Source organism: Cupressus sempervirens, chromosome 6 (assembly GCF_028749045.1).
Source record: "Cupressus sempervirens isolate cs-2001-9-10 chromosome 6, ASM2874904v1, whole genome shotgun sequence".
Lineage (NCBI taxonomy): Eukaryota > Viridiplantae > Streptophyta > Pinopsida > Cupressales > Cupressaceae > Cupressus > Cupressus sempervirens.
In genome coordinates, this window is record NC_143123.1 from 553,947,993 (window position 1) to 553,965,503 (window position 17,511).

At 36.5% G+C, this 17,511-nt stretch overlaps 1 protein-coding gene and 1 pseudogene across 2 annotated transcripts in view; both read right to left on the bottom strand.

Moving 5' to 3' along the window:
• Positions 1 to 17,137, bottom strand: part of LOC149553456 (dehydrogenase/reductase SDR family member FEY-like) — a 123,712-nt pseudogene extending 106,575 nt beyond the window's left edge. The window contains exons 1-4 of the transcript XR_016353076.1: positions 16,636 to 17,137; positions 15,671 to 16,521; positions 15,407 to 15,520; positions 13,802 to 13,808 (exon numbers count right to left, since the gene is read on the bottom strand). The product of XR_016353076.1 is annotated as a dehydrogenase/reductase SDR family member FEY-like (transcript). The remainder of the gene's footprint in view (positions 1 to 13,801; positions 13,809 to 15,406; positions 15,521 to 15,670; positions 16,522 to 16,635) is intronic.
• Positions 5,319 to 8,598, bottom strand: LOC149553458 (uncharacterized). The gene is made up of 5 exons (XM_089788904.1): positions 7,378 to 8,598; positions 6,819 to 7,217; positions 6,486 to 6,709; positions 6,195 to 6,382; positions 5,319 to 6,097 (listed from the first exon to the last, which is right to left on the bottom strand). Exons 3-5 carry the CDS (start codon positions 6,707 to 6,709, stop codon positions 5,568 to 5,570), a joined length of 942 nt encoding a protein of 313 aa, XP_089645030.1. The 5' UTR covers positions 6,819 to 7,217; positions 7,378 to 8,598; the 3' UTR covers positions 5,319 to 5,567.
• Positions 17,138 to 17,511: the final 374 nt, after the last annotated feature.

Sequence of the window (17,511 nt, forward strand, 5' to 3'; positions counted from 1 at the left end):
AGATGATAGAAAAATTCTTTGGATACCAGTATTGTTGATGAATAGCAAACAAATGTTATACAGTATGATGTTCTTCAAAAAGGATCTCAGAAAAGCCTAAATTGAGTAAATTTCACATGCATTCAACCCTTAAGCTTCAAAAGTTAAAAAGTTTTTGGCTCGAAGATAGATAGCCACATACTTTCAATCATTCTGTTTGCAAGAAAATCAAGTAAATAAAATGCCTAACTAGCTGCAATTCCACTTCCAATCAAAGAAAAGCTAATGTATCATAAGGGGTTCCAGCATGAGTAGCATTAATGCATTTCCTAAGAAACTAGAGCTTTAGAGCAAATCCAAACTGCTAAGTTATCCAAACAGATATGGAAATCCACTTTACCAAATTATTTTTAGCTACCTCGAAAACATCTTCATATCTTACCTTCTGAAAAGAGTAAGATACTGTAAGATGAAGGTCAAACCATTGCTACATGATTAAAAATTGCTATCCGATTAACAGGTCTAAGAAAGAAATTTTTATATATCTATCCAATTCACAGCCATAGTATCCATATTTCAAATTTGACAAAATGTGTTTTGATATCCATTCCATGTCGAATATTGAATGTGAAGCTCCATTAATCAACTCCAGAAAGTTGTTTCATACATAGTTGGAAAAATCGCCAGATACTCAGCGAGTTTTAACAAATCGCCGATTTTTTCAGCCTAGCGAGTTTTTCTCAACTTAACTCACGAATCTTAAAACTCGACTGCACCACGATTAATCGCCGATTACTCGGTCAATATTTGACGAGTATTTTTCAAAAACTCACGCTTTTCTTGCCCGCGGCCTGTGACGGCTTAAAAGGGCAAAAACTCTTTTTTTTGTTATTGTTTGTTGCATTTGTGTGGGGAGAAGAAGGTTTGGAGACATTCTTAGCTGATTGCAAGTGATTGAAGGCAGATTTGAGTGGATTTTAGAGAATTCTAACCAGTTTTACAAGATAAATTTCTTTCCAGGTATGTTCATTTTATCATAGCTTGAAAACTATTTTATAGTTTTAACAAATGTTCTATTGTTTTTGTTGTTGTTTGTAAATGATTTCAAATCATTTAAAAGCATTTTAGCTCTATGTTTGAATCATTTGAAAGCCATTCAGCTCTATGTTTCACAATTTTTTTTGAATAATATTTAAGATTTTATAAAAACAAACCCTAGTTGTTCTCTAACTTTGTTTATTCATTTTTCTATAAATTCATGTGTAGGGCAGCGGTCAAGCATTAAAAAAACATGACAAACCCACAAGAAGAGTGGCCACAAACACCATGCCCATTTGGATATATAAGCACTTGGCCTAAAAATGCAAGAGATAAGACATGGCAATATGCCTATGAAGCTCTAAATGATGTTGGGAAGGTGATATGCATTCCATGTGAAAGACTTATTTCTGGAGGCATAAACTGCTTCAAATACCACCTTGCAGGCATAAAGAAACATGATTCAAATCCTTGTCTCAAGGTAACTGAAGAAGAAATCAAATTCATCAAGCCCTACTTGTAGCTGCTGAAGAGAAAAAATTGAATAGGGAGGGGGAAATTCGCTATGAGGGCAGCCATAGCTGAATCTCAAGGAGCTCCTTTTGATATGCAAGAAGAAGAAGAAGCACTTGAGAACATGCTAGGATCTCTTCGTGGCCCACAGATCCGCAAACAAAATGTCTCTTTTACCGGTTCCACTTCTTCTACAGGTCTTAGTTCTTACTCACCATCCGCATTAGGGATAGGGAGTTATTTTGTGCCCAGGAACACACCTGGAGCATAGCCATCATTAGAGGGCACTGCATGGTTCAAGGAGGTTCATGAGCAAACTGATATTGCAACAACTGATTTTTGGTTTTTCAACAATATCTCAATGTATGCGGCTGATAGTCCCTATTGGGTCAATATGATGAATGCAATTTCAATATCAAGCAAAGGGTACAAGCCGCCTAATCGCAAGGATATGAGTGGAAGGTTAGTATTTTACAATTTAGCAATTGTAAATAATTGTGACTCACTTCAGTTCATTGTTATAACTTATTTCCTATTTTTGTGACTCACTTCAGTTCATTGTTATATTTTAAATCTTAATTGTTATAACTTATTTCCTATTTTTTACTAACACTTTATTACACCTAAATTTTGTAGGTTGCTTCACAATGCGGTTGGTAGGGCAAGAGTATTGATAGAAGACCAAAAGAAAGAGTGGAAGAAGTATGGCTGCACCATTTTATCTGATGGGTGGATAGATAGAAGAAGTAGAACCATTATTAATTTCTTGGTTGCTTGCAAAGATAATGTGGTGTTTTGGAAATCTGTTGATGCCTCCAACAAAGTGAAAAACGCACACACATTGGCTTTAATGTTGGAGAATGTTGTCATGGAGGTGGGGGTAGAGAATGTGGTGTGAGCAAATAATAACAGATAATGCAGCAACATATGTGGCAGTAGGTAAATTTAATTTTTTATGTTCAAATCAATATGAATCATGAATGTAATGCTATGGTATTATTCAATTTAGATTTCATGTAAATACTAAATATGGAAAGTTTGTAACTAATTGTTGATTTTTTGCTAATCTTTTAAGTAGTATCCTCCAAGAGAGGCATCCCACACTTTTTTGGTCACCTTGTGTAGCACATGTCTTTGATCTTCTTTTAGAGGACATAGGAAAACTTGATTGGGTGAGTCCAGTTGTGGAAGATGCTAGGTAAATCACCAAATATATCTATAATCACCCATGGATTCTCAGTTTGATGAGATAGACCACTAAAGGCAAAGATTTGGTGAGACCTGCTATGACAAGGTGGTCTTCTTGACATTGCAAAGTATTCTTGACCACATATTGGCTCTGAAACAAATGTTTATGTGTGCTGATTGGGTTGTTTCATCTTACTCAAAGAAGCCTGAAGGAGAGGTTGTGGCACGAATAGTCTTTGATGATAGTTTTTTTGCAAAGGCTAAAGAGATTGTGGAGGTAACTTCAAGAATCAAAACATTATATTTTTAGTTTATTCAAGTTTCATTATTAATTCATAACTTACTATGTTATTCACTAATTTGTATTTTTCAAATTTCAAATGTAGAGGTCTTTGCCCCTGGTTCTAGTGTTGCACATATGTGATGGGCAACAATCCCCAATCGGAGGTCTTTATGAGGCCATGGATAGTGCCAAAGAGGTTGTTAGAAGTTACTATAATGGGGACAGTCTCAGATTTGACCCCATTTGGGAAATAATTGATAGGAGGTGGAACAATATGCTCCACCAACCCATTCATGCAACACGCTACTTCCTCAACCCCAAATTCAGGTACTAAGATTGTCCTTGAAGTTGAGATTTTACTAAGACTTTATTTTAGTTTACTTTTTAAGGTTGTGTAGTAAGACTTGATATCATTTTCTATTTGTTTTAGGGCTGATGATTCCTACTCAGATCCTGATGGAGAGGTCATGGAAGGTCTCTCTAAATGCATTGAGAGAATGATATCTAATGAAGCGGAGAGAGACCTTATTGTGACCGAACAACAAGTCTATGTGGAATCGAGGGGTAATTTGTTCTCTTCTATGCTAGCAAAGAGAGCAAGATCTACTCAAGCACCAGGTAAAGTGTCAAATTTTAAAACTTTTTCTAATTGATAAGTTGTGTTTCTAATTATCTTTTTTTATTGCTTTATAACTTTTTATATTTTGTTTTGTAGATTCTTGGTGCGCAAGTTGGGGTGGCAATACTCCCAATTTAAAGAATTTTGCTCTCAGAGTCCATCCACACAAAGAAAAGAAATAGAATGACTCAAAAATGGCTTAATGACCTTGTATATGTGCACTATAATCTTAAGTTGCGCATAAAAAAGGCACAAAGTTCAGCACTACCTAGTCCACTTAATCTAGATGAGATAGATCCTTATTCTGATTGGACAACACAGAAGCCAGGTCCATTGTTTACACTAGATGAGATCGCTGATTTGGAGAGGTAGGCCATGGAGGGGGATGTTGGAACTGATTTTCATTTCACAATGGATGACATTGAGGACGAGGATGAGGACGATGATGATTCAGGCTCAGAGGATGAGGCATTACCAGTGCCACATATAGGAGGAGATGCATCCTCTTCCAAGACACCAAGCCAGTCAATAGAGATGTCGAGTGAGGAGGCACAACCACAGAGTTCACAGTCATGCAACTCATGCCCTATCCCAGTGCAGAGGACTTCTTCGAGGACTAGACCCCTCGCTTTCCTGCTAGTGCAACTGGAAAGAAGAAGATGTGATTGTATTGATGTATTTAGACTTTTAGTATTTAGTTCTAGTTTGATAGATTGAAACTATTTACTATTTTGCTTCCTACCATGACCATTCTACATGAGAATGCAATTTTGTATGCACTATGCATTTATATATATATAAACTCTGCTTGTTTCTTTTGTATTCTCTTTAATTAACTTATTAGATGCATCTTCTCATTAAATTTTGCAAAATAAATGTATTTTTAATTAAATTTCAGTGGTTTTTTTAGGTTCCCGAGTTTTTTTTTTTAAATCGCTGAATTTTTCCCAATTAAACTTTTGGGGGGTTTGGCGAATTTTTTCCTTAGGGGAGTTTTCCAACTATGGTTTCATGCATCTTACCTTAAAACATAGGACCTTCAGGGCATTATACTAGAAGTAAAGCATGCCTCAAATTTACAAAGACTGTGGTTATTGTGCTGAAATCAGCCTAGCTGCTGCCAGTTTCAGCCCCATGGCAATGATAATTTGCCAACCCTTCCCAAACTTCAGATATGATTGAACAACATGAGGACCCAATTGATCAGATGGTGACAGTGCCCATCCCTACAAATCTATCCACTCATCTATCAAACTCAGTTATCCATTCTCTTCAAATCCCTTACCCTTCAACCCCAAATGAACATTCTTGCATGTACCACTTGAGAATATAGGAGGAAAGTCAGTATCTCTCTAGTTTTATGTCACTACTGTTTAAATTCAACAAATTGTATGCAGATCCATTATAGTCTAGGGATTTAAGTAATTCCCTCATTTGAAATTCAGTAAAACCTACAATTTTGAGGGTTATAACATGCACAAAGAATTTGCTATGTACTTTACTTCAAATAACTTTAATGCTACATACATAGTTGGAAAACTCACCAAACCCCCCAAAAGTTTAATCGGGAAAAACTCGGCGATTTTAAAAAAAAAAACTCGGGAACCTAAAGAAACAGCTGAAATTTAATTAAAAATACATTTATTTTGCAAAATTTAATCAGAAGATGCATCTAATAAGTTAATTAAAGAGAATACATAAGAAACAAGCAGAGTTTAGATATATATAAATGCATAGTGCGTACAAAATTACATTCTCATGGGGAATGCTCATGGCAGGAAGCAAAATAGTAAATAGTTTCAATCCATCAAACTAGAAGTAAATACTAAAAGACTAAATACATCAATACAATCACATCATCCTCTTTCCAGTTGCACTAGCAAGAAAGCGACGGGGTCTAGTCCTCGAAGAAGTGCCCCGCACTAGGATAGGGCATGAGTTGCGTGATTATGAACTCTGTGGTTGTGCCTCCTCGCTCGACATCCCTACTGACTGGCTCGGCATCTTGGAAGAGGATGCATCTCCACCTATATGTGGCACTAGTAATGCCTCATCCTCTGAGCCTGAATCATCATCATCCTCGTCCTCGTCCTCAATGTCATCCATTGTGAAATGAAAATCAGTTCCAGCATCCCCCTCCATGGCTTGCCTCTCCAAATCAACGATCTCATCTGGTGTAAACAATGGACCTGGCTCCTGTGTTGTCCAATCAGAATAAAGATCTATCTCATCTAGATCAAGTGAACCAAGTAGTGTTGAACTCTGTGCCTTTTTTATGCGCAACTTAAAATTATAGTGCACATAAACAAGGTCATTAAGCCATTTTTGAGTCATTATGTTTCTTGTCTTTGTGTGGATGGACTCAGATAAGCTCCAATTGCACTCACAATGGGATGAGCTACAAGGTTGGCATAGGACTCTGAGAGCAAAATTCTTTAAATTGGGGGTATTGCCACCCCAACTTGCCCACCAAGAATCTGCAAAACAAAATATAAAAAGTTATAAAGCAATAAAAAAAGATAATCAGAAAGACAACCTATCAATTAGCAAAAGTTTTAAAGTTTGACGTTGTACCTGGTGCTTGAGTAGATCTTGCTCTCTTTGCTAGCATAGAAAAGAACAAATTACCCCTAGATTCCACATACACTTGTTGTTCGGTCACAATAAGGTCTCTCTTCGCTTCATTGGATATCATTCTCTCAATGCATTTAGAGAGACCTTCCATGACCTCTCCATTAGGATCTGAGTAGGAATCATCAGCCCTAAAACAAATAGAAAATGATATCAAGTCTTACTACACAACCTTAAAAAGCAAAGTAAAATAAAGTCTTAGTAAGATCTCAACTTCAAGGACAATCATAGTACCTGAATTTGGGGTTGAGGAAGTAGCCTGTTGCATGAATGGGTTGGTGGAGCATATTGTTCCACCTCCTATCAATTATTTCCCAAATGGGGTCAAATCTGAGACTGCCCCCATGATAGTAACTTTTAACAACCTCTTTGGCCCTATCCATGGCCTGATAAAGACCTCCCACTGGGGATTGCTGCCCATCACATATGCGCAACACTAGAACCAAGGGCAGAGACATCTACATTTGAAATTTGAAAAATACAAATTAGTTAATAACATAGTAAGTTATGAATTAATAATGAAACTTGAATAAACTAAAAATATAATGTTTTGATTCTTGAAGTTACCTCCACAATCTCCTTAGCCTTTGCAAAAAAACTATCATCAAAGACTATCTGTGCCACAGCCTCTCCTTTGGGCTTCTTTGAGTAAGATGAAGCAACTCAATCAGCATACAAAAACATTTGTTTCAGAGCCAATACGTGGTCAAGAATACTTTGCAACGTCAAGAAGACCATTGCAAACCTTGTCATAGCAAGTCTCACCAAATCTTTGCCTTTAGTGGTCTTTCTCATCAAACTGAGAACCCATGGATGATTATAGATATATTTGGTGACTCGCCTAGCATCTTCCACAACTGGACTCACCCAATCAAGTTTTCCTATGTCCTCCAAAAAAAGGTCAAGGACATGTACTGCAAAAGGTGACAAAAAAAAGTGTGGGATGCCTCTCTTGGAGGATTCTACCTAAAAGATTAGCAAAAAAACAATAATTAGTTATTAACAAAAAATCAATAATTAGTTACAAACTTTTCATATTTAGTATTTACATCAAATCTAAATTGAATAATACCATAGCATTACATTCATGATTCATATTGATTCGAACATAAAAAATTAAATTTACCTACTGCCACATATGTCGTTGCATTATCTATGATTATTTGCACCACATTCTCTACTCCCACCTCCATGACAACATTCTCCAACATTAAAGCCAATGTGTGTGCATTTTTCACTTTTTTGGAGGTGTCAACAGATTTTCAAAACACCACATCATCTTTGCAAGCAACCAAGAAATTAATAATGGTTCTACTTCTTCCATCTGTCCACCCATCAGAGAAAATGGTGCAGCCATACTTCTTCCACTCTTTCTTTTGGTCTTCTATCAATACTCTTACCCTACCAACTGCATTGTGAAGCAACTTACAAAATTTAGGTGTAATAAAGTGTTAGTAAAAAATAGGAAATAAGTTATAACAATTAAGATTTAAAATATAACAATGAACTGAAGTGAATCACAATTATTTACAATTACTAAATAGTAAAATACTAACCTTCCACTCATATCCAGGCGGCTTGTACCCTTTGCCCGATATTGAAATTGCATTGACCATATTGACCCAATAGGTACTATCAGCTGCATATATTGAGATATTGTTGAAAAACCAAAAATCAGCTGCTGCAATATCAGTTTGCTCATGCACCTCCTTGAACCATGCAGTGCCCTCTAATAATGGTTGTGCTCTAGATGTGTTCCTGGGCACAAAATAACTCCCTATCCCTAATGAGGATGGTGATGAAAAACTAGGACCTATAGAAGAAGTGGAACTGGTAAAAGAGACATTTTCTTTGCAGATCCATGGGCCACAAAGAGATCCTGGTATGTTCTCAAGTGCTTCTTCTTCTTCTTGCATATCAAAAGGAGCTCCTTGAGATTCAACTATGGCTGCCCTCATAGCTAATTTCGCCCTCTCTCTATTCAATTTTTTCTCTTCAACAATTTCGCCCTCTCCCTATTCAATTTTTTCTCTTCAACAATTTCGCCCCCTCCCTATTCAATTTTTTCTCTTCAGCAACTGCAAGTAGGGCATTGATGAATCTTTTTTCTTCTTCAGTTACCTTAAGACAAGGATTTGAATCATGTTTTGTTATGCCTGCAAGGTGGTATTTGAAGCGGTTTATGCCTCCAGAAATAAGTCTCTCACATGGAATGCATATCACCTTCCCAACATCATTTGAAGCTTCATAGGCATACCACCATGTCTTATCTCTTGCATTTTTAGGTCGAGTGCCTATATATCCAGATGGGCATGGTGTTTGTGGCCACTCTTCTTGTGAGTTTGTCATTTTTTTTAATGCTTGACCACTGCCCTACACATAAATTTATAGAAAAATGAATAAACAAAGTTAGAGAAAAACTAGGGTTTGTTTTTAGAAAATCTTACATATTACTCAAAAAAAATTGTGAAACATAGAGCTGAATGGCTTTTAAATGATTCAAACATAGAGTTTAAATGCTTTTAAATGATTTGAAATCATTTATAAACAACAACAAAAACAATAGAACATTTGTTAAAACTATAAAAAAAAATTTCAAACTATGATAAAATGAACATACCTGGAAAGAAATTTGTTTTGGAAAACCGGTTAGAATCCTCTAAAATCCACTCAAATCTACCTTGAATCACTTCCAATCGGCTAAGAATGTCTCCAAACCTTCTTCTCCCCACACAAATGCAACAAACAATAACAAAAAAAATGAGTTTTTGCCCTTTCAAGCCATCACAGGCCACGGGCAAGTAAAGCACGAGTTTCTGAAAAATACTCACTGAGTAATCGGTGATTAATCGTGGTGCAGCTGAGTTTTAAGATCCACAAGTTAAGTTGAGAAAAACTCACCAAGCTGAAAAAATTGATGATTTGTTAAAACTCACCGAGTATTTGGCGATTTTTCCAACTATGGCTACATATACCTATTTCATGCCTAACCAGAATATTATTCCTAGACCAAATACTCGAACAGAACTTTTAAGTGCTCTTCCTTGCACTAGCATCACCAGTCAAGTTTAAATCTGCAAAGCCATGCAACACTAACTCTCAGCCCACTATAGTATTATGGTATATGTTGCATGGACCCTTTGATCTTATGAATTCTATTCTTCATTTGTTACGCTGATATGCTGTTAGTTCTCATTTTAAAGTTGCCTTGTTTTGTTGTTGAAGATCCTCCCTTGTCCATGACTTTGTAATTTTACTCCAAGTTCAGATGCCTTCAACACCTTGTACATTAGTTGGTCCCCTCCTCTTATTTACTTTTCAATGTCTTATATTTGTCACACTTGTATATGTCATGTCGGTTTGTGTTAAGTCTTTGTCACTGTGTCCTAAGTCAAAGAATTTTAGATCTCTTGAACCTTCATGAACTGATTGAACCACTTTGTATCAAGTTCAAAGAGGTTCAAATGGGTTCAGCAAAAGTTAACACAATTCATAAGATGGTTGGTGCCGAGTCCCACGACCAGATCATATCAGTTATTTTTGTACCTCATGGAACCGTCTCGTACCAAGTTCAAAGAGGTTCAATAAGGTTCACAGAATTTCTAAGTACAACAATATGATTTGTCGGCAAGATATAAGAGGGAATGGATTACATTAATTATAGTGTGGCAAGTATTAAAGTTTGAGGGCTCACAAAAGAGTGCACTTGGCAAGGTGACAAGCAAAAAGATAGCTAACACGAGTGTGGCAATCATGACATTGTAAGGCCAAAGGCAGAATGTGACAATTATTAACTACCCAAGCCACAAAATTGTAAAATCAAGATCTCCTACCACATGCAAATCTTTCCCCAATTAACCCTCAGGATTTGTTTCTTTTCATCTACTAATTTAAGAGTGTCATATAATGATGTGGGATTGCTAATATTTCCTTGTAAGAGTGATGTGCGAAGGTGAGCCGAAGAGGTACGAAGGAGTATTTACAGTGTTTGCAAAATCAAGGTAAATATTGATAACTTTTCCTTGTCTGTGTTTCTGAAATTTCTTTTGCATAAAGCTAGAAAGCTCATTGTTTGTTTGAAAGAAGAATTATGAGGTCTACCCTACATTTCTTTGGTAATGCCACAAGTATGAATTGCAAGGGTGCCATTATAAGTGATCCTAACTTGAAAGGGGGTAGACATAGAAAGGATAAATAATAGAGTTTCTAACCAATTAGCTGAGCATTTTTCTCTTGAAATCCTATTGAGTTGCCTCAAACTACGGCTTTTCCACTTGCAGTTGTAAGCCCTGAACTAATCCAAGAATGCACAAACAACTACGACATTAATGCTACGTGTATCAAGAAAAACAATAGTGAAACTCTAATTCCCATCAATAGAGAGACAATAATGTTTGTGTTAAAAATTCTTGAACAAGCTTTCTTAGAATTTACCCCTAACTAGTCCTTGGCTAAGTTCAACGAACTAACTAAAAAGCATCATAGTGTGATCACAAGAAACTAGACCAAAAAGTTTTATAAAGGGGGTTCTTGTCTGCTAAAAAGCCTGAACAAAGACCACATGAAGCCATATATCCATGACTTGGTAGTACTGTTACATAGGGTAAGAGGTTCCCCTAAAGCCTTCTTATTTGAGGACTGGATGAATTTTTATGTCAAAATAATTCTAGAGGGTAAACAATACATGGATTGGGGAGAACTCTTAGCGGGTTTGTTGAGAGAACAACTCAAGTTATCACAGGTGGTCAAGAAAGATATCTACATGTCTTCTTACCTAATGTACTACCTAGCTTGTACTTAGAATTTAATTGGTATTCCACATGAACTTTGGAATAACATCACTATCTATGAATATTATCCCATGCTGCAGAAAAACAGAGCCCTTGAGAATTATAGGAAGGTGCATGATGTGTTCATGGGGAAATTATGTCTTGAACTAGTTAGGACTCCATGGAGAAGAATGCCACAAGAGGCTCAAAACTTGGTTCAAGTGTATGGCAGTTTTTATATTCAATTCACTAAGTTCAACTATATTCAAGTTGGCGGTTTTGAAGATGACCCCATAAGGCTTCCAAGGCATGAATTAGATTGCTTTGTGTTGGTGGAGTGTGTGGACAACTCTCTTTCATGGCTAGAAAGTTTCTACTTGAGGAGAAATGGGAGATGGTTTTCCCTATGCAGTTAGGTTGCATTGCATTCAGATTCATGGAGGATGCACTAAGTATTGGATGTGATTTGCGCAATTTTAAACTCATAAATTATTATGACAAGAAAGGTTTTGATAAAAAGGGTTCACCAGACAAGCCCTGGAATTGCACGAGCACCCCCTTTATAGTATAGTAGGAGTTCTATAGCTAGAGACCGGCCCTCATGCTCTACCATAGGAACTCGGAGTCCATATTATGGTGAGGAGGATTTATTGCTATTGATTTCTCGAGGAACTGACGAGACGAAAAATCTCGGCGGTATTCATGAGTCACTCGTTCAATTGTCCTTCAAAGAGCCCAAGCCAATCAAACCTCTGCATAGCAGATAGTGTTGGCTCCCCATTTAGAAGACCTTTGGGAAGATTGTCCAAACGAAAAAGAGGTTGACAAAAGGGATCATTCCAAGTTACTTTTGTCCCAAGTTTCCACTATGCAGTTGAGAATGAACATAGGAGTGGAAGATGATGGTTCTGACATTGTTGAACCAGGGTATCAAAATCAAGATGAAGTATCATTGCTTATGATTGATTGGACCAAGGAGGAAGAAGACAACATCTATCAGAGGGCTAGAGCTATTATGAGACATATTATAACCTTGTTGAAACGGAAAAGCAAAAAAAAAAGAACACAAATGGTTCAATCAGAATAGTCAGATAGAAGTCCTATGTATTTCCTTGTCAGTGCTTCTAATGTGTCTCTCTCAATTGATGATATAGGTAGAGTATACCTCCCAGGCAAAAGGGCTAGTTCTGGTGAGCAAGATTTTGAACCTGTTGCAGATCATTCTGACATACAGAAAACCAAGTCTAGAACTCGGTTCAAAAACACAACAAAATGGCCACACAGAACGCAGTCTTTGTGGATTTGGACAAAGAAAAGGAACCTGGTTCCCCCTCATTGGATCATGAGCAACAAAGTCAAGAGATGCTTGATAGCATCGCCCCTGTACGAGAGACTCCATTCACACTTGCTAAGCATGTAAGGGAGAAAACAACCTTTCGTTCAATGTCGCAATAGTTGACTAACTCTATAAGCAAGAAGCGTAGCCTAATGCAAGTCTCCATACCTATCAAGGACGTGGTAGGTAAATACATGACAAAAGTCCCTAAACCCAAGAGAGTAAAGAACCCCACAAGAATGGCAACGGATCCGAAGACTGGGAGGGTAACTATAGAAGTTGTCGTGTATAAGCCCAAAGGAGCCTTGAATTTGGATATTGGCAACTTTAAAATGACTAAGGTAGATTTGGGGATTCTGAAAAGAGATACAAAAGATCACTTGTTTGAGTACTCTGCACAGCATATGGTGACACAATCTTACGACAGCCAAGATAAGAAGCAACTCAATCAAATTATAACTACCATGGAAGAGCACATAGACCCATTTAGCAACTTTGGACCATTGCCCCTAGCTTAGCCACCACAAGCTTTGATCCAAATTCCCCAAACAGCAGAAGGTTATTAAGTCAAATTCAATTAGGTAAAGCACTAGCTATAACAATGGATGATTGGATTGACAGAATAACGAAAGATAGGAATAGATTCACATAAGAGTCCAACATTGTTTTCAATGATGCAAAGGCATTGTTGGGAAAGATACAAACACAGATTCCAAGTTGGAAAGCTGATGAAGGTGAGTGGGTTGCTGTAGTTACGCAAATCTTAGAAGTCAAAAGGTACAAAGCACTCAAATTCCTAGACAAAATTTTTTTGAAAATAGTTGATGAATGTGTGTTGTATGTCCTTAAAAAGAATATAGGTTGGAGAGGATCTATGTTCAAAGATGCTATTTCAGGGGTTCAAGTTATTGAAAGGGAAGACTAAGAGATGCACGATAGTATGGTCCCAAACATGAAAATTATTAACCCCGCAGGTATCCTACAATACAAAGAAGGAAATCAAGATGCAAAAAAATTGATGAAAACCTTTGAAACAACAATGACAGCTATCAAAGAAGAAAAGAATCAAACGGTAGATAATTTCACTAAGGTTGCACATGTCAAACTCATCTTGTGTCTTTGTGTCAACCAATTGCCTAAATATGTTAATCAGATTGTGAAACTTAAATGGGAAAAAGACACTTGGAGGGCATAGCTGCCAAGTCTAACTAACCCTAATGCACCTGCAATACAAGAGTTCGTGGGCACATATCAAGGTTGGAAGCTCACTCATGACAGCACAATGGAGGAAGATCGAGCAAAGGAGGCAGAACCAGATTTATCTATCTAGTTAATTATTAGAAAGTTACCATGTTCGTTAAACTTTGGGGACGTGTCCTTTTGACAATGTTTAGTTTTATTAACTGTTTCTTGTTATTGCCAGGACGTTGGGTTTTCAAGGAGACCTCCAGGCTGCTTCAAAAACTATATATGCTAGAGCATTAAGTATAAATTTTGGGAATAGACATTACGGATAGCAGTGCTAATAGCTAGTTTACATTTTTTTTGATAAAATGAAATGAACCTGCCTATTTTGGAGACTGCAATATCTCTGTCTTTGAGAATTAGTAATATAAATTAACATATGGAAACAACTTTGATCTTTGAGTCCAGATTCATGAGATGAATGTTCCTTTGTGAATATTACATTTCGTGTCTTGTGTTATCTTGATCGGTTCAGAGTAGGTGGGCATTTCACACTTGATTAAATGTATAGTTACTTGTGACATTTGTTCAATTCATGAGAGATAGAAAACTTTGATTTTCTGAACTTGTGATTGATTCTATGTATTTATTGAACCAAGCTACTTACCCAAGAGTAATGTGAGCAACCTTACATACTTTCCAGTTAAAATTGCACGTGTGATATGTAGATTAGCATAGATTCATTTAAAATCTGTGTGAGGGAGCTGTACCTTTTCAAAATTCAGTGGGAAGTAACCATTGTGTACTTACCCAACTGTTGAATGATCAAATTTGTTTCCAAAAGAAGGTAATAGAGTTAATATCGTAAGGTAATAAGAGTGGGAGACAAATCTGTTCACCAACATATGCATAGTTGTGATGCTACAATTTCACCTCATATATTGGACTGCTAACAAATCTTTTGCTAGCTATCTAAGTGACTGCTGTGGCTATAATTATATTTATTTCTTAGATCAATCTACTTTGGCACCATACCCGCATTTGGTTTTGTGAACACCCTAGTATAGACCTTGTAAGCTGAATGTGAAATTGATCTTTGTGGACAGTTGCCCCTTTCGTGCCTTTAGTGGAATATAATAGTTTCTAATCTGAACATACGTTTGTTGTTTTATTGAGCTAATAGCATTTGGAGTCTGAAGCAGACCATCGGTCACTTTCCAATCAAGAGAGACCCCTCAAACTCCAATTGAAGTTCTCCATCATAGCATAGCCTTAGAAGCTGATTTTTTTATTTAAGTTTACAACATTCAAAATTATAATAGAGTATGTGATCGGGCAAGAAATGGCCTGTCCTGCTCAATATACTACCCGAACAGAAACAACAGCTTAGTTGATGGTTGATAAAAAGGAACTCTTTGGCATAGTGCTAGTCATCATGTCTAAGGGTTTCAGGTGCATTGGAAATGGGGAACACTCGTAAGAGTCAAGTTCAAAATCCTATTACTGGGTAATGTGTTTTACTAAACCCCAACAAACATATGCGAAGGTTATGGCATCTAAAGGATTTGGATAGGCTCAAAAATATTAACTGCTGCTTTAAAAGAATCGCAAGCATTTTCGAGGATGAGGGGGATAAATAAACTAGAAGCCAACGTTCGTATGCCCAAAGTGGCATTTTGGAACTTTAGTCTTGTTAAAACTTAGATAAATAATTCCCAAAGTGGTATGTTGGAAACTATACTCTTCTTCAAACTTCAGAACACATCAAGACGGCTGTATGAGAGATTAAGATTCTGAAAACATGGTTATGATATTTTAAAATCTTGTTTGTAAATTAAGAAAAGAATATTTATACACACTTCTACATCAAGAGGACCTCCCTCCCACACCAGTCCTTCTGCCATTTCTGTATCAAATCGTGTGCAGCCTTAGTATTCCTGCATGCCATCACAACATGTGCCCCTGCTTCTGCTAGTTGCCTGTAACAACATTAATTCACCATAACAACAATAAATAAAAAAGAAACAAAATGTTAGAATCTGACCAAGGTGCCCATTTTCTTTAGGTGCATGGATCTAATTAAATTAATAAAGAAAAATCAAGCTGAAGATAAGATGGGTATAACTTACTTTGCTATTTCTAGACCTATTCCGCTTGTAGCACCAGTTACAATGCAGGTTACACCATTCATGGGTGGTAGCTGCAAAGGGTTTTTAAGGTGGCGTGCCAGAATTCTCTGAAAAATAATATCATAAAGGACAACTAGCAGGGCCCGTATCCACTCGATCCATCCCAGCGAGCTCTTCTCCTTTATTGCCATATGAACTCAATCTCTCTTACTTCCTTGCTTGTCTGCTGCACATACACTACAAATATAGACCCGGAGATGCAAATGCATCGATCGATCAATCTTATTTCAGTGTGAATATGATGAATGATTCAGAAAAGCTCAATGATCATAAATTTGTGTTTATGCCATTGTTTTTCACCCTTTTTTCTTTTGACCGTGGTTTGTTCTTTATCTGTTCGATATGCTAAAACTTTGAACACAAGCAAAACGTATACGGACATTCTCATAAATATTTGCACCATCTCTTCGTCTCTATCACCTGCCACAAATTAGACATTAGTCTTGTTATTATTATTACGCCGTAGGCGATTCCTATTTAAAGCTGAAGAAGCTCAGTGTTCAATCCAACGATCACAAATCTTGCAGAGAGGAGGACGGCCATTGAAAGGATCTGAAGCGTTCATTTTTTGTTTTGCCCTTTTCACGTTGCAATCCACAAACTTGATCCTTACGTTCTGAAATTCTTCCTTGTTCATTACTTCTCATTTACTTTTACTGAAAAAGTCTGACAACTTTCAATAATGTTCTGTAATTACTTACCTGCCTAAATAAATGCCCCGGCTCGCTCAAGAAAAAACTGCTTCTACAGAAGTAGAATGGCGGCCGAGCAACTAACGGACGAGCAGATATCTGTTCGACAAAGCTGGAGACGGTGAGTACAAAGCTAAAAATTTGTATCCTTTTCTGAAATTTCGTATTATTGAAAGATATTGCAGAGTCGTTAAAACTTTAGAAAGATCTTACTTGTTTTTGCTTATACATGAAATCATTTGTTGTTGAAGGAGGTTGTGTAGAGGTTAGCGTGTTCGGAGTGTTTCAATGCTTCACTTCGCCTTCACACCGACTTCCCAATTTACAGTTGTTAACGAAGCCGAGCCCATGGCAGATGCCGACTTTTCATTTCACTTTATAATTGAGCCGTTGCATCCGGAGATGCCCCAGCCGATAGGTAGTTCCCAAATTTGTTCAACGGCTTTATTTGTATGGTTATGGTGGGAGTGGAATCTATATTGTCCAGCGAACACCAACAATAAGAAGAAGTATTCCTGTTAGCGGAAAGATTTATTTGCCATGGGTATGTAGTATATAATTGAAGTTGACTAAATAGGGATTGGATGGGTTTTCTATGTTATCTTAATTTCTATTTAGTCAATAAACTATATTTATGAAAATTATTATTGTTTAAATTTTTTAGATTTAATTTATATATTAAATATTAATATTAAATAAGGATAAAATGATTAAAACATTTTTTTTAGAGAAATTGCTCTTTTACATTATGTATATCATTTCTATTATAAATACATAAGAAAAAATAAAAATAATTATTAGATCTTTTGAATACACACATATATGGTCATTGCTAAAACAGGTCATAAACAACATAAAAACTAAAGTAATAACTCTTGTAATGTAGAAAGTTGGGCAAAACAGAGCCAAAAAACAAAGATATATAATTGATAAACAACAATATATTAATCTAGCTTGCTTACATAAATCAGACCTTCAAATGTCTTCTAACAATACTTAGCTTGTATGTGCACATCACATATTTATACATATAATACCAAAATCTAGAAACTCCTTTTCTAGAGTATTTTATATCCTAGAATGTTCTAC